Source organism: Strongylocentrotus purpuratus, unplaced genomic scaffold (genome assembly GCF_000002235.5).
Source record: "Strongylocentrotus purpuratus isolate Spur 01 unplaced genomic scaffold, Spur_5.0 spur5_scaffold_6, whole genome shotgun sequence".
Lineage (NCBI taxonomy): Eukaryota > Metazoa > Echinodermata > Echinoidea > Camarodonta > Strongylocentrotidae > Strongylocentrotus > Strongylocentrotus purpuratus.
Window position 1 is genome coordinate 39343130 of NW_022145612.1, and position 18266 is coordinate 39361395.

The 18266-nt window shown below is 35.8% G+C and overlaps 1 protein-coding gene across 1 annotated transcript; it reads right to left on the reverse strand.

The window, feature by feature from the left end:
* Window positions 1–1761: 1761 nt before the first annotated feature.
* Window positions 1762–13885, reverse strand: LOC105439920. Its single transcript, XM_031000000.1, has 8 exons — window positions 13852–13885; window positions 12364–12623; window positions 11793–11900; window positions 11070–11378; window positions 10098–10346; window positions 8530–8865; window positions 7740–7957; window positions 1762–1914 (listed from the first exon to the last, which is right to left on the reverse strand). Exons 2-8 carry the CDS (start codon window positions 12470–12472, stop codon window positions 1762–1764), a joined length of 1482 nt encoding a protein of 493 aa, XP_030855860.1. The 5' UTR covers window positions 12473–12623; window positions 13852–13885.
* Between the last annotated feature and the right edge of the window lie 4381 nt (window positions 13886–18266).

An 18266-nucleotide genomic window follows, 5' to 3' on the forward strand; every position in this document is an offset into this window, starting at 1 on the left:
TATATTCGACAATGATGTGTAATCGTCCATGACCTAGCATCGTTTATCCATTCATGAATGAACCTGCATTTAATCAGCAGATGTATGAAATTTATTGTATTATTACCAACGCTACTTTTCTTCTCTGCAAGTCACACTCTTTTTTATTCATATTTGTATTGTTGCATCTAAGTTGAGGGCTGCGGGCACGTCAAGCTACTTTGCTTATTTATGTAGCAATCCTGCATATAATGTATGTTAATTATGCATTAAATATATTTGTTTAATTTAGTTTATTATCTGTATAAAATTATATATAGTTAAAATATTGTATCAAACCATATTATGTTTATGAAAATGTATGATGAAAAAAAGAAAAAAGATGCAGAAACCAATAAATCAAATCAAATCAAATCATATCAAATAACTATATATGATAATGGGCCTGTTTGGTCACTTAATGTCTCAGAGGCATAGGCTGTATAAGATCAGTCGGGGCAGGGAGGTGGGGCAAGATTTCCCACAAGGAAGTCAAATTACGATAGGATTATATATGTTTATGTTTTCCTTTTTCCCGTCACCACAGGAGCATGAGATGTCTCTATATAATTATCAAAGTTAAAAGGAGAAATATACCTACTTAAAAAAAAAAAAATATTCAGGGCCATGTGTCACTCCGCCCCACAGCTACGTAATTGCCTTGGGGTGTCCTCTGTCCAATATCTCCCTTTGTTATAAGCATTTTGTTTATTGCTTAGGCCTATTTTATTTTATGAATAACAACCCTTATTCGGTATTATGAATAGCGACCCTAACTCTATATTATGAAAAGCGACCCTCATTTCATATTATTAAAAGCAACCCTCATTTCGAATTACGAATAGCGACACTCATTTCGTATCATGAACAGCGACCCTCTTCTTGTTTTATGAATAGCGACCCTCGTTTCGTATTATGATTAGCGACCACTACTCCTATTAAGAATAGCGACCCTCATTTCGTATTATGAATAGCAACCCCCTTCCCGTTTTATGAATAGCGACCCTTATTTTGTATTTTGAAAAGGGACCCTCATTTAATATTACGAAAAGCGACCCTCATTTCTTATTATGAATATCGACACTCATTTCGAATCATGAATAGCGACCCTCCTCTTGTTTTGTGAATAGCGACCCTCTTTTGGTATTATGAAAAGCGACCCTCATTTCGTATTATGAATAGCGACCCTCATCTTGTATCATGAACAGCGACCCTGTTCTTGTTTTATGAATAGCGACATTCATTTCGTATTATGATTAGCGACCCTCATTTCTTATTATGAATAGCGACCCTCGTCTCATATTATGAATAGCGAACCTCTCATTGTATTATAAATACCGACCCTCTGCTTCTATTATGAATAGCGACCCTCATTTCTTATAATCAATAGCGGTCCTTATGAGTAGTGACCCCCAATGTAATTTATGAATAGCGACCCTCTTCTCGTTTTATGAATAGCGACCCCGATTTCGTATTATGAATAGCAGTCCTTATGATTAATGACCCTGAATATGAATTATGAATAGCGACCTTCATCTCACATTACGAACGGCGGACCCGCAGGTACGGGAAGTTCCACGTTATGAATAGCGGTCATTATTATGAATAGCTGTCCTTATGAATAGCGGTCCTTATGAATAGCGAATAGACCTCGTACATCCGAGGAGGTAAATTCTTAACGATTGGTGGATCTCAAAACTCCACATCGACCACTATTCTTCAACAGACCTTATGGAATAACATTCATTCAGGCATATTTACCGCTCTTTTGTTTCTTTTTGTCCCGTCAACAAACAAAATCTTTAAGTCCCTTGCTCTCAGCTCTATAGAGAATCTGAATTCCTTCATGACTTGGCAGTAGGGTACAGGCGAACTCTTTTCCTTATTCGTTATATCCTGGAAATATGACGAATGAAACTCAATTCTTACAACTGCAAAATAATTATATAATTTCATAGAAATTATCAAACGACAACTATTGTAGGCTTATTCAAAAGCCATATAAATAACCCTATTTTTGTACAGATATCTAAAGCTCGTTCAGATTTCTGAAAACGTAAAAAGTTATTTAAACCGTAGGAAAAAAAGTATTTAATAAACAATGACAAAATTATTTATATTAATGGGGAGTATATTTCGAACGGATGCTGCATGCTTGTTTCACATTCATGGATTAGTCTTCTAATATCCAAATAAGTGGCTAAAAGCACTAACAATATGCGCTTAAGTTTACCGTAAATTCATTCTATAGGTAAGATATCAAGTGTAAGTATACTATTAAGAGGGATGTCGTTCCAAAACGTGCTACATCCATACTTTGAGAAAGGCCAAGCCCAGAGCAGCAAGACAAACATGACTGGCCATGCCCTGATCCTTGCTTTCTACCCCACATCACAGTAATATACTGTACCACGTTACTTACAATCACACAGTACACACTAACGTGGATGACGTCACCAAGCGTACTTATTTTTATAAGGTTAGCGCCCTGTTTCTTTTTTGTTTTACTGTATCATGGAGTAACTTATTTGGCATAGATATTATGGATCTATGGGCAATAAGTAGTTTCGGCTTTACTAGATGAAAATTTGAAGAATTACGGGTAGGGTAAGAGTGAATAGTTTTGTTCATAGTGTAAAAGTTTTGTATTGAAAGAGGAAGCATATTATTTAAATACTTAAACATGATCAGTCAACTTGGTAGCGAATTTATGTCGAATACTGTTAGGGTTTTCAGTTTGTAAAATATTGGACTTGTGTGTGATAAATATAGTGAACCAGTACATTATGAAGGGCTTTCTTTTGCAATAAATAAATAGAGTTGATTTTGGTTTCGGCGTTGGTGGCCCACACTAAATTGCAATATGTTGTATACAGTAAGATCAATGAATTATAAAGCATAACGAGCGTATAACATGGGATTAATTTCTTCATTTTATATAATAAACCAACGTTCCAAGAAATAGAAGTAGCGATATGACGTATATGTTCATTCCAGTTTAGATTTTCATCGATAATAACACCCACAAATTTTGTTGTTTTCTTTCTTTCGAGAGGGACATTATCTATAATTATGTTTGTAAGGAAAGTCAATGACATGAGAATGTGCGTGCTTTAAATCCATGAAATTTGTTCCATTTGAGTTAAGGGATAACTTATTGCATTGATACCATAGAGATAATTTGGGTAACTCATTATTAAGTGTATTTACTAAAGTGTTTAAATTAGGATATGAACAGTAAATATTCGTGTCATCAGCAAATAGGACAAATGATAATAAAGGTGTTGTATTGGTTAAATCATTAATATATAATAGAAAAGGCAAAGGGCCCAAAATTGATCCTTGAGGAACTCTACATTTGGTAGGCAGGGAACGAGACAAAATATTATTATACTTTACATATTGTTTTTTGTTACATAAATAGCTGTCAAACCATGACAGTGAAACTCCACGAATTCCAAAACAGTAAGCGCACCAAAAATAAGTACAACAAACACATGTTATTTGATGATTGCAAATGATCAAGCTTCATGAAAGCTTCAAAAAAAAAAAAACAGAATTGAAATCGGTCAATGCGTTGTGATTTTATACCATTTTTTTGAAATCGCAAAATTACCGACAAACCTGCCAGAAATGGTCAAATTGGCAAAAAAAAGCAAAATTCGGCAAAGTTGACAACTTCATTCAATCACTTTCTCGGACACAAATAATAAATAAATTATCAGACACTAAAATATCATCTTTGTGGTAAAAAATACAAAAAAGAAAATTCATATATCTATTACCGTTTTGAAAACAGAAGCCAACAAAATAAGTCATTTTTGCCATTTTTGCGAATCGGCAGATATGAAAAAGTGGTGAAAATAACTAAGTCCGCCTAATTAATATGCGCATATGTAATCAAATCAAAACCGAACATGATACATCAGTGAAACCTATGTATATCAGACAGGAATGGAAATATATTTTATTTGAAGAAAAAAAAATCATGAATATTCATCAAATATGCAAATTAGGTCATTTTAGCTAATTAGGAAAGTCAAACTGTTCATTTTGTTGGCATTTTTTAAATCATATATTTACAGATCATATTTACACCAAATATTAACATTAAATTCCAAATATTTTTGCAATGCCAATAAAATATGGCGATGGAAATTAATTGGATCACCGTCACAGCTATTTCCTCATGTATTTCACAAATTATTCAGAAAAACCGATCAAATGATAAAAATTTGCAGACTTTCAGCTACATCACAGTATATTTTTCTTTTTAAAAAATGTCAGATTTAAGGATTTATGACGATTTTTCGAGAAGCCATTCAACACGTCATAACATTCCACAGGGACTGAATTTCAGAGTGAAAAAAGTTTAGTGACCCAAGTACAGTTGTGGCTACCTTGAGTGTAAACAATAAATTGATTTAATGAGTGAAACAAATGAGGATATTGCATTTTTTGTAGGGGAGCTTTATACATTGAGGTGCATTTTCACCACGCAGAATAGCAGCTTGAGTCAATGGGCGATCAGCGGGCCATGTCACACAATGACTGAAAAGACAATTATTCTAATTAAATCATTTAACATATTTCCCCCATGCCTATAACAATGAAACTACACAGAATTGTAATTAAAGGTATGCTTGAAATAAATGTGAAATAAAAAATTAAAAATATTGTTTAGTTTTTTAAAAATAAATTTACAAAAATTGCTATTTCTACCAACTGACTGCTGTTGTGTGTGTGTGTTCGCGGGCACTGTTAAAACAAGTATTAAAAAACTGCGGGTTAAAAAATTGTTGATTAAAAAACGCTCAACCTTGGTTAAAAAAGTAGTGTTGATTAAAATTTACTTTTAATCTTGCGTTGGTTAAAAACAGTGTTGATCAAAATTATTCCTTTTAACCTATGTTGGTTAAGTCTAAGTCGTTGGCAAATTATTGTAACCCAGCATGGATTAAAAACAAAATTCCGACAGTAATGATAGCCCCCTTCTGGTTAAAGTTTAATCAATGTTGATTAAAGTACTGGTCACGTGACCCAACGGAACGATATCGAAGCGCGTAGCTAGCGATCGCTCGACATACAAATAAAGTACATGCAAAGTACATGCAGTTTACGCGTGCGACAAAATTAACAATGGAGGTTGTCGCGAGGACCTGAGAAATGGGGGTTTGGACGGTCTTATCTCCGTGTTTTCAGGTAAGAAATTATTTTAATATTATCATCATCAATTCTAAGATTGTAAGGAAGAAGTGAAATAAGGTTCTTGCTCAAATCAAAAACGATTTGTGTCCCCTAGGCTGTACGTAGCTCAACCAATAAGCAGGGAGGTGAGACTTTATTCACTTGCACCGTGCACCTGGCTCTCTCGTAAGCACAGTACACACACACTCATCAGTCTGCAAGAATCTTCAACCGTGAAGGAGGCAGACCAAATTACAAAAGGAGAAGTGTAGGACTATTACGGATCACCTACCCAAATTGCATGCATGAATAATAATCTTATTTTTTAAATCTAATTGTATCTAATTGTTTAAAACAATTAAATATAAAATAAGATGTCATCATAAAGTGAAACGTCTTTATGCATGCAATTTGGGTAGGTCATCCGTTACATTTACTGGCTGAGCTGAGCTACAACCTACGGGCCGGGACAAAAAGCGTTTTTAATTTGAGCAAGAACCTTATTTCACTTCTTCCTTACAATCTTAGCATTGATGATAATCATATTAAACAATTTCTTACCTGCAAACACGAGGATAAGACCTCCAAACCCCCGTAAGTTTAACCAACAGTGGTTATAACTGTAACCAAGTTTAACCAACATCGTGTGAATCAAAAAAGAATTAACCTACAATGCCAATGGTTACAATTTTAACCAACGGCCCATGTAAGTTTAACCAACATAATGTGAATCAGCCCCGAACAAAGCATAAATAACCAACAAAAGATTAAATTTTTAATCAACAAATGGTTAAAGTTTAATCAACACCATTTTAACCAACATTGAGCAAATTTTTTTAACCAATAATTGATTAAAATTTTTAATCAACCACAGGTTAAATTTTAATCAACCACAGGTTAAATTTTAATCAACAGGCTGTTGGTTAAAGTTTAACCAACGATTGTGTGATTCACCTGGTAATCCGTGGTTGATTAAAATTTTAACCAACTTGATTAAAAATTGTAATACTTGTTCTAACAGTGTGTGATCACCCTATTACTAACCAAGAAACAACATGAATGTTTAATATGTATTTGTGTACGAGCAAATTTCACGAGTATTCCTCGGGGTGCAGGATTGCACCTTTTAAAGGGTGCAGGATTGAACCCCTAAAGGTGCTGCTATTGCATCGGTTTGCACCCCTAAAGGAGCAGGATTGAACCCTTAAGGGGACTAACATGTCTCCTGAAAGGTGCAATCTGTCACCCTCTTAAAGGGTGCAGGATTGATCCCATAAAGGTGCTGCCAGTGTTGCATCGGTTTGTAACCCTAAAGATGCAGGATTGAACCATAAATGGTACTAACATGTCCCCTAAAATGTTCAATCTGGCACCCTTATAAAGGGTGCAGGATTGCACCTTTAAAAAGGGTGCAGGATTTAACCCCTAAAGGTGCTGCCAGTGTTGCATCGGTTTGCACTCCTAAAGGTGCATACTTGCACCATTTTTGAAAAAAATATCACTGGGCATTTTTTTATTTTTTTCTCCAATCAAATCATTAATAATCCCCCATGTAGATTTCATATTTGATTTCACTCTATAAAGTTTGTCGGAATAGTACATTTTACGAGAATTTCGAATGATGTTTGTTAATTTATATGTTTTTGTTATGAATAGTTGATTTGATCGATTTAAGCAGACAGAATGGGAATATAATCATTTCTTGAATATATGCGACGCTGGGGTTATGCAAATGACACTTATCTCTATCGAAACAATATTATTGTAAATCACTATAAACTTGTATAGTGCAATTTCGAAAGAAGACCTATGGCAGGGCAAATCTCCTCGACCAACCCCGCCCTCGATCTTCTTGCCATTATACACATCTCCCTACCATTCCTATATCCCTTCCTTCTATCATAGTTCCACATCTCCTTTCTCTATTTCAACTCTCCCATCCCTTCCTCAGCCTTTTTTCCATCATCTCCCCTCAACTATCCAGCACTGTGAAAAGGTTGGGCAATATTTTCCAACACTTTACCCAATGCTGTGCCAATAGTGAACCAAACCACCTACTTTGCAATATTTTGACCAGTGGTATTGCTAAACGTAAGCACCCTACTTCGCACGTGCATAATTGTTTCGTATTTTGCCCAACAGCTGGTCAAGATTTTCCCAACAAGTGGGCTACTGTAGTTGGGCAGTTGAAAGGTCATATCTTTGCCCAAATTTTGGTCAAAATACGAAACAATTATGCACGTTTGAAGTAAGATTCCTTACGTATACCACTGGGCAAATTATTGCCCAGTAGATGGTTGCGTTGACTATAGGCACAACGTTGGGCAAAGTGTTGGAAAAATATTGCCCAACCTTTTCACAGTGTGGGCAGCCTTCCCCCTTTCGCGTCATTCTTCCGTCAGCCATTCATATTTATCCTTCTCTGTCCCTTGCGACTGGTTCTTACTCCTCATGAATAGTTATAACCTAAACATTTCTTGAACAATTTCTTTGTGTTTCGTCAATCAATAATATGGAAAGAATTATATAAATACCTCTACATAGTTTATATAAGGATGAACTATGTACACACGTAGAGTTGGTTTCTCTGCATGAGTCATGACGAGAGGCTGGAAGACTACACATTTCAACTGGAGTCCTTGAAGATCGTTTGATGACAGAGCCCAGGCCTGAAGATGACGTGTAGGAAACTTGATCTCATTTTTTGAGATTTGTGATATGCGCGGAGTCAGGTTGCTACGACCGAAAGTTTCTTTGAATAAAGAAAAGAAAGATTCAAACATGAAAACCATATTGATTATTAGTAGGGTAGGACAGTGACGGATCCAGGGCGCCTGGCCCCCCTCCTGGAGATGCCCCCCACCCCCTGGCGCTCAAGGGGGGGGGGGGGTGCAATTTTTCAAATTTCGAGAACAAATCAAAACATTAGTGCTCACTACCCCCCCCCCCCCCCTACACTGAGCGAAATATCGGCCAACTGTTTCGCCGCTAAATATTTTCTCACGAATTGGGCCCCTCCCCTGCCGCCGGCTGGATCCGCCCCTGGGATAGGAATTGATTTCGACTCAGTTCATGTTGTGGTGTTTGACTAGGTTATTTTTTTATTCACCGGGTAGATTCTCTTTATTATTGATAACTCGTTAAATATCAACTTATATCAGCTTATTCTCAAAATGAACTTTTATGAAAAGAAGACTATGATATCTGTGATTTGAAATCAGTCATCCACCCCATTTGCCAAATTATTCGGATTTCTATTTAAAATTATGACGTTTCTATTATATTTCAAGAGAACAGAAACAATATGTGTTGATAAATTTGTACCTGGTCCTGTTTTTGTGTACAAGATAACAGAAGAGTCATCTTTACGTTCATGGTGATTGATGCAGTGCGGTAATACCACCGTCGCAGGCTTGATCAGTTCTTGAGTGAGAGAACACTCTACGGCTGGAGAAATGACTACCTCACCCTCCCGTACAGGGAACCTATGAGTATCATGAGTTTGGACTCGAAGGGTTACAACTGATCTCATACTTTTTGGTATAGCTCCTTCAGGGATAGAGACGGTAATGCCAAGTTCACCGAGGGTCAGTTGTCCACCCTTGTGATCAATGCTGCCATGTGAGATGAAAGGAATATAGCTTGGTTGGTATTCCATGGCTAAAGAAGATAAGATAAGTAAGCACGTCATCGACGATCCCCATAAGAAACATGAACAAAATACAGTGATGTGAAAAATATTCATTTGTAACAATCTTTCTTCCATGTTATATTCAAAGCAGCGCTTTTTGAGTAATTTTACTAGAAAACAATTGGTAAACAGGCGTGTAATAAGATGTGTTCGTAGGGGGATGGGGAGGGGGGGGGGGTTGAATAAAATGTTACAATTATATTGAGTCAAGATTTGATTCCAGTACGAACTATCCCGCTTTTCTGAATATATGCGTTTAGATAGATAGATAGATAGATAAATGGTATTTTATTGCATCTTTCATGAATGGCGGTTTCACAACTGAATTGCACATGAGTTACACGAATTGGATATATTTGTAAAAAACTTACATAAAATTTAGTTAAAAATTATTTAAACGTGTCACGTTACTACTGTAAAATCATAAAATATTAAAAAACACTTAATGAACATAATTTCTACCAAAGAAAAAAGGTATAAACATAATAACATGCCAACATAATAAGGACTAAGACAAATTATACAACAGTTCGTCATGTTACAATATTGCAGTTGTGGGTATAGTGGTAAAATAATCAATGAAAGCGGCAAGAGCAGGTGTATGAACATTTAGTAATATTTAAAATAATTATTCAAATTTAAAAATAAAAAGCAATTCAAAATCATTAAAACATACTGGTACGATATACAAAATCATTACAAGAATGTACAGGAATCGAGACATTTCAATGATAAATCATTACAATAGATATAAACATGAGCAAATTAACTGTTATTATACTGGCGAATCGTAGAAGTCTACTGTCTTTAGTTTAATAGGTATGGTCACTGTCGTGAAAAAATAGAAATCATTGGCAAAATCTTTGAGATGATCATACAAAATTTAAACAAGTTAATTTGTTGATATACCGTGATTCGTAGGTCTGAATGATTAATGGTAATTGGATTATTTCCTTTCATTGCGTATTTCTTCATCTAGCAACACGACCCGCGACTACCCTTCCTTAAAATGAAGTTAAAAGTGCACAGGCTCCTGTCGAATTTGTGATTTTTCTTTAATGGGGGAATGTTGGTTTCTTTCATAGTCTGGCAATATTAAGTAAACATAATGGATCCGTCAAAAAAAATTCTCCACTGATCAAGTAGGCCCACACAATTTAATGTATTGTGAAACACAGTGGAGTTGTGAAATGAACATTACCTTCTGTTATCTTGACTGCTGCATCGTGAAAACGGAAAGCCTGGGCAACTTCCAGAAGCCTCTCCCTAGTCCCACCTTGGTGTACCCATTCGTTAAGCATCTTCACAGCTATACGGTTAATGATGTGTGAAGGAAAGGTCAAAGATGTGCACATGATCTGCAAGAAGCCAGAAGAATTAACATTCAGGCGATGACACAATTCTAGTAGGTCTGTCTTGGATTCCATGGCTTTTGAGATTTCTTCACGGCCTGTAGACAATGAAAAATGTATATATCAATAGGAAGGAAGTAAAATATCTAGGTTAGTGCAAATATCATAATGATGCCTAGGTCACATTTGCCGCGGCGGCCATGCGGTCTAAAATATTAACGGCCAATAGCAATTATAGTGACGCCGCAGCATTCCCACGGTCACATAGGTAAAGGTCACAAATGTTAGGGTAGCCGCACGTGAAGAGAGAAAACCTGCGGTTGCCGTACGGCCTTTGAACTGATGACGCACGGCCGCCTAAAGGCGTCCCTGCGACGGCCGCAGGTTTTTGACACATACCAAGGCGCCCGCAAGGCCACGGTTAGGGCGCCGTAGGGCCGCCTTAAGGCTGACCTGGGGCGCTGATGGAATTCCTGCGGCCACCGTAATTTGTTTTGGGTCCGCAAAAGGCCACCATATCCTAGTCGTATAGCAAATGTGACCTAGGCATGATGATGATGATGAGTGAAGACAGTGTCGGCATGTAAAAAAGCGAAATAAACTTTTAAAAAATAAAATAAGCTGGATGTAAGGACAAGTAAAATCTTTTGCTACTAAAAAACGGTCCGCACTTCTGTACATCCCAGGCGTGTAGGCAGGGGGGGGGGGGGGGAACCCTCCCTCAAATTTGTATTTTTAGCTAAAGAAGGCAACACAAAAAAAAAATTATATTTTTTATCAACATGGTTACGATTAAACTCAGCCTTGTGATTTCAACAAACCTGTTTTGAAATCTGGGCTTTTGTACTCCGAGAGGAGCTTAGCGAATTGCTCTTCTCTTTCTTCCAGTTTTAAACAATTACACCATCTGTCTACGAGCTGTCGTGCGATCTTATGGAGTACTGACGAACTGGGTAGATCGATGAATCCAACAATGAGGTCGTCATTTAGATGAAGGGCTTTCCCAAATGAACATGCTAATGGCAGACTTTTCACTCGAAAAGCGACGAGGGAAAGTTCTTCTGTGGCTGGTACTCCACCATGTCGGTCGAGGTCCTGAAGAGACTCCGCATGTTTTTCCGTAACAGCATCTTAGATGAAATTTGATTCGTTAATTCATAATAGAATAAGTTCAGAACACTTTATTTACTAAAACTTTTCTGTTTGTTTATATATGTGCCTTTGTTTACTTTCTATAGCGTCTTAGATGAAATTTGATTCGTTAATTCATAATAAAATCATTTCAGAACACTTTATTTACTAAAACTTTTCTGTTTGTTTATATAGGTGCTTTTGTTTACTTTCTATAGCCTGAGTTTGGTTTGAAACATAAAATCGGATGTCCGTACCGGTTCCGTATTGCACTAATTGTTAAAGGAAGATTATCAACTGCTATATGTTTACACATTCCCCAAATCACTGTAATGATGACATTAATAGTACATGTAAGCCAAAGACATTTACGATGACATAACCACGAACCTCCTTTTTGTGCGTCTACTTACCAACATTTGAAGTTCTAATGATTTCCATATCTTCAGGCTCAAAAGTAAGTTCACTTGGTGCTGTCTTTTGTACAGGAGTTTGTTCTATATCACGAGAACTACCTTCGTCTGAAAGAAAACATGCCATTAAAAAATCGTATAAATATAGTTTAAAAGACGTTGCATTAAAATCATTATTGATATCCATGTAAAGGAATTTTAAAGTCTTAACCTCTTAAAACGAATTGGAATATGTGAACATCTTAGTTATTTCTGCACATCTGTAGAAATATATTCTCCTAATAAATGGTGCTTAAAAAGTGACCTCCCCATTCTCAAGAGAAAGTAGAGTACATGTTTTGCATTCATTCTACATGTTATTTTCGTTCTGACAGTAGTGCAATAAAAGATCGTACATGTGACCTTATATCCTGCATTCGAAGTTGTACTATGCGGACATCGTGTTATTCTACATATAATACCTTGCATGATTCATACTATCGCGTAAATATTTTCCTCCACCAAGTTCTGTGTAAATACAATAAACAATGTAAGAGTCTTTTTGCATAATAGGCAAAGGTATTATCCATACCTTCTTGGTTCTCCGCCTTTGGTACTGCTTGGACAGACTCCCAAACCAATTTTAACGTCTGAATTGCTTTATTCCCTGATGTTTGAGATGCTTTCCATTTGGAAAGCATTTGGATGTTAGCATCTTTCCTGTTAGACAGTGTCCGGTGTTGTATGTGTTCAAGCTCTGTCTTATTGAGACCCAGCTTTCCGCCAATCTCGAAGTATTGTTCTGCTTTGATCTTCCGGGAGAATGCAAGAAGTGTCTTGTCCTGGACTTCACTGTTCGAGGAAACAAACACAATTTGAAACATGAAGAAGAAATTGGTGTATATCATATACCAATGTGTGTGTGTACGTACACATGTATATACATGTATTCAGTTTATTTGTCTTTCTTCTCCCCCTTATCTTCCTTTCCTTCTTATTTTTCTTCTTCTTTTTATTCAGTGTCATTTCTAAGGATTGTAATTTTCTAGTTTATGCAATCTTGCGGTAAACTCACCATATTCATTTGAGGAATACATAGAATAATTATTTAAACATATTTGTGGCTTACACCAAGTAAATTAGATCGATTAATCGATTTGTATTGAAAAACAAGTCTGAAAAAATCTTGGAACCAGCGGGACTTGAACCTGCATCTACTGCTTACCGATTCAAGTCCCGCTGGTTCCAAGATTTTTTCTGACTTGTTTTTCAATACAGTTCGATCAATCGATCTTATTTACTCGGTGTAAATCACAAATATGTTTAAATAATTGAAATTTCTCCTCAAAACATACATATTGCTCCGATTGTCTTATTTTCGCTCGCGTGAACATTGCCAGCACAAAACACTGACCTGATCATCGCCCATTCCCATTCACTATACGTTACGTACTAAAAGGCTGTATTGTCTGACCGTTCATGAATATTCATGTTTTTGCTAAACTCGGCAAAATGTTTGCTTTTACTAAATGGAAAATTTACGGTGGGGGATTGGATGAAATGGACATAATGAATATAGCAGAAGTGATAATTGATAATTCATGCTTCTTATCCTTCGTGTGCTTGACCTAAAATCTTACAATCACTTGGCAGACTGAGTCCAAAGTTCGACTTGTTCACATGTGTATTATAGGCAATGGCGAGCTTGCAACCTATTTTGAAAAATTACGGTGGGTGAACTTTCAAAAGTCAATGAGACATGAGGGCTCCAATGAAAGAGCTAGTGATAACGTACGTCGGGGTGGATGTGCTTTTCGTTTAAACAAAAAATGATTTTTTTTTTTTTTTTTTTTTTTTTTTTTTTTTTAACGATTAAAAAAAAAAAAACGTCCATAGGCTAACATGTATGGCTGCTGACTCTGACGATAGGGGGCGTTGTGAAATGAGACTAAACGGAGCTATATGGAAAAGTGTAAACCAACTCTACATGCATTTAATTTAAAGTGATTGAATTTTATCATTTACTTGGATACCAATATTAAAAAAATAGGAGACAGTAGCATACGAGTTATTGACTTACCCAGCAGAACCAATGTCTGATGCACGTACATCAAGTGAAAGGAGACGACATTACATGTATATAAGGAAATAACGATAAGACTATTTTAACTTGATAGCTGATAAAAAGGCTGGTTTGAAATTGCTCTTTCCCTCTCTTTCTCTTTCTTTTATGATCTACTCCATCGTGAGTTATTAAGTGTTTGATATGATTTAAAGCGATAATTAAAGCAACTTTATACTTTTTGAATGAGTACAAACATATATATTGCATATCGTAATTATTTTAACAAATTGTGATTGGAAACAACTTGACACAATCTGCAATATCTTGACGTTCTATACCTTTTTCTGCTGCAACTATACATAATATTTTGTTTGCGCCACAAGACTATGAGATGATGTGAAACAATCTAAACGAAATATTTAAAGAGATCATCACGCATTCAAAAAATTAGAAGAATAATAGTGCCTTTATATTTGTTTCATTGTTTTTTTGTCTGGTTGATTACCTTCTGGTAGATATTTGCTTCGGTTTGGTGTACTCTTTCGGAATATATTCATGTAATTATATTCCCCGTTATTCCTTTACTTGTATATAAATAGTAACACTTTTAATCTTCTTAATCCTATCGACACTAAAGTCAATACCGTTAATTAGGTTACAAAATAAAGTTGAAAGAAAGGCAGATAATCCGATCAACGGCAAACCTGTCATATCAATCTCTTCAGCAGGTGAGTCTAAAGATTTCATGAGTGAAAGTAAAGTATCCTTTGCTTGTTGACCAGAGGCTTGTGCCTGTCGCCATGTTACCAACATGTCATAGCTGGCCTGCTGTCTGTCTCTGAATCTTCTGTATTCTATGACATCCAACTGCGGAATTCGGAAACCGAGAGCTACCCCCAGATCATAGAACTGATCCACCGTCATCTTTTCAGCAATGGTGTGGACATCAATATCCTTGAGGTCACTCCTAGAGACTTCATCAACTACCCTGAAAAGCAAGATAGAGGTATTGCAGTAAAATAGCTTTAATAATAATAATAACAATAATTAACCCCCCCCCCTCCCGCCTGGAGTGACACAGTTCTTTTCCCGAAAATTCATGTCAGCTGCTGTATAAAACTCGCTCAGTGGATAAGTGAGAATGGGATGGTTAATTGTGAAGAAATTCGTTTTGAATTTCAGACAGAAATCACCCTTCCTACACCGATCCCAGTCACACCCCACCTCCAATACTACCATTGATAACAAATCAATATGAATTTTTTTTTCATTTGCGAAAATAAACATTACTAAGTATTAAAGGCCCACTGCACTACTTGTAGCTACTTGCGCCCTCTATATAACAAAAAATGCCTAATCGGTGACCATTGGTCCCCCATAATCCTCTTTTTCTTATGTTAACTGAGAGCTGAGCTGATGAGATAACCACCTGTCCAGTGACCTTGCAGGGAGGTCTAATCCCTCCAGTAAACTAGTTCAGATAAGCTTAAGTAAACAAATTGTTCCAAATGCAAGCTTACCGAGCGAAAGAGGCGGGTTCTAAAAAAGGTTCATTCTTCAATTCATCTGCGATCGAAAAGAAATTAGGAAATGATAGCAATCGGTGTTTTTATGTGTACTGTCTAAATAAGTGTCCTTATCATTTTCTAAGCTTTCATTTGGCAGAGGTATTTAAAGAATCCTGCAAAATATTCCGGTATGTAGGCGATTATGTATTTTAGACGAGTGTTTACTTAATAGTGGCAATATTTAAAAATGTACACGGAGGTCAGATATATAGCAGCGAACCCTCCAAATGTACACAACCATAATGTGACTATGATACTGCTTAACCTATGATATTAACATGGCTATGTAATAATGCATATATAAGTTACGCTGATGTTATTTCTTATTTCAATAGGTGACGCACAACGCCATCGAAATTAATTTAGTTGGAGCATGGACCCTACCACAAATGGTTTGAGTATTTGAAAGTCTTTAGATAAACTTTAGATAATGCTTTGGATTCATACAGCATTAGTAAGTTATAATTGGTCTTCATTACATCATATCACAATTCCCATATAAAATAAATGTTATACATACCTGAAAATCTGATGACGAAAGCAACAGATATTGAAACCCCGACCTTTCCAGCCTGTGAAATCGTGATAGTAACTGGGAAATCTGTATCCTCCTCGCGTGAAGTCACTGTTAGTAAAATGCTGTGTTTCATTTGGCTTTGAATATCTTTCAAAGGGAGTACCTGTGGTCCATAATAATAATAACAGTAATAATGATGATAATGTATTTTCCTTATTATCATAATAATAATTATGATGAAAATAGTAATCAGGATATTAATAATACTAATTTTAAACATAAAAATAATAATGATAATTGTATTAAAAAATAACACTGACAGCAATAATAGTCATAGTAGCATTTATCGAGAAATATTCCACAATGTATACAGTGCTTAATTTCATAACCATACTATGGATAAAGAAAAAAATAGATGTACAGCATATATACCACTAAAGATAGATTTATATAAGGAACGAGAGCTATTTTAAATGCGCGCAGTCAACAAATATTTCTGCCGTCCGTGCAATTCTCACTTCGGCACATTTTACCAGAAGCTCAATTACTTATTAATTGTTTTATCTTTATTCATTTGAACATATTTCATAAGGACAACAAGATCAGAAAGGACCGGTTTACATCCTGGTCCTAAATATTGAAAGCTTACACTAAAACATAAAAATAAATTAATCATACATATATAATAAAAATTGTTAAAATACTCATGAAGTCATGATAACAATATTTAGCGACCACAATCTTGAGTAAAAACGAAGTAAAAATTACATGATATTCAAATAAATATATAAAACAAAACAATAATGGAATCAAATAGTCAGCTAATTATTTAAAATCAAATTCTGTCACACTACAAAATAACCTTATATCATGGAGTACAAACTGAAGCAGAAAGAGCAGAAAAACAGGAATATTCATAATTTTCAGAAATAGGTTTTCCTATACATGTTTTTAAAACAGTAGATAGATTGTTCTTTTTGTAAACTAGAGGGTAAGTTATTCCATACTTTGCCGCCTGCGTAACCTAGACTATTCTTAAATTTCAATATTAGGCTTGGGAAGGACAACACTCATTGAGTTAGCCAATCTCATATTTATTGGATGCCGATCAATTACCATGTCAATAGCATTGCACAAACGTAATGGAGCGTAGCCATGGGTACAATTAATAATAATAATAATAATAATAATAATAATGATAGCTTTAATAGTCCACTTCAAATTTTATTAAACCGAAACGGAAATTCTTTTTGCCCAATTGATCGTGAGTCCGGCAGCCACTGAGCAGCGCCAGATCGACGTTGCTCTATCCCTTATTGTTGAACGCCAAAACAAGGTAGCAACAACTCCCATCTTTTAACGTCTTTTGGTATGACGCGGCCGGGGTTCGAACCCACGACCTCCCGGTTGTGAGGCGGACGTATGGCAAGCCGTTTTATCATTTAAACATATTTCTTGATATCAAGAATTCAATTCTTGATATCACGAAATCGAATTCTTGATATCAAGAATTACCATTGCTTTACAACGTCAAATTATATCTTGATATCAAGTGCATCCTGCCTGACCGGTGCATGCAGTGAGGGTTGTCGAAAGTCAATGTCGTTTGCAGCGCATTTAACGTCTCTATGATATTCCTTGTAATTTTTTTCTATATTTTATACTGTTCAAACATATGTTTATTTAGACCATTGGTTAAGGATATATTGAAAATGTTTGATGTGATTTTTTTCCAGTTTAATTACTGGTATAAAACATACGAAAACGCATCTTTCAAAAACGTAAGACGGCAACATATCACGAAATGATTTCTTGATAATTATGTTGCCGTTTAAACAAAAAATTACGGACGCGTATTTATTACAATGTATTACAAGTAATCGAACTAGATCTAATATATCTATGCTAATATAAACAAAAAGTTTTGTTGGCATTATGTATTTATAATAAATTGCTTTAAAAAACATGGCTAAACAGTACCAACCAAATATTTTCTACAAGGACATTCACATAGACATTCAATGCACTTCTGTGTATTTCGGTCAGCACTGTAAGTTAGGATGTGGCATGCATCCCTTGAAATGCTCTACAAGGCGAGTTTATGTAGATAACCCTAAACAAACACACCCACTGGACCCTGGGCTGTTCCATGAACAAACGGGGGGTGATTTTGTTACATAATATATATCACAGAGACGGTAAATGCACTGCAAACTGGCAACATGTATTCTTGCATTAGTTGAATTCTCGCGATACATTGACTTTCAAAAACCCACACTGCATGCACCGGTCAGGCAGGATGAATTCCTGCACAACTCATGCGTTCGGAATAAATGTTAAAACGG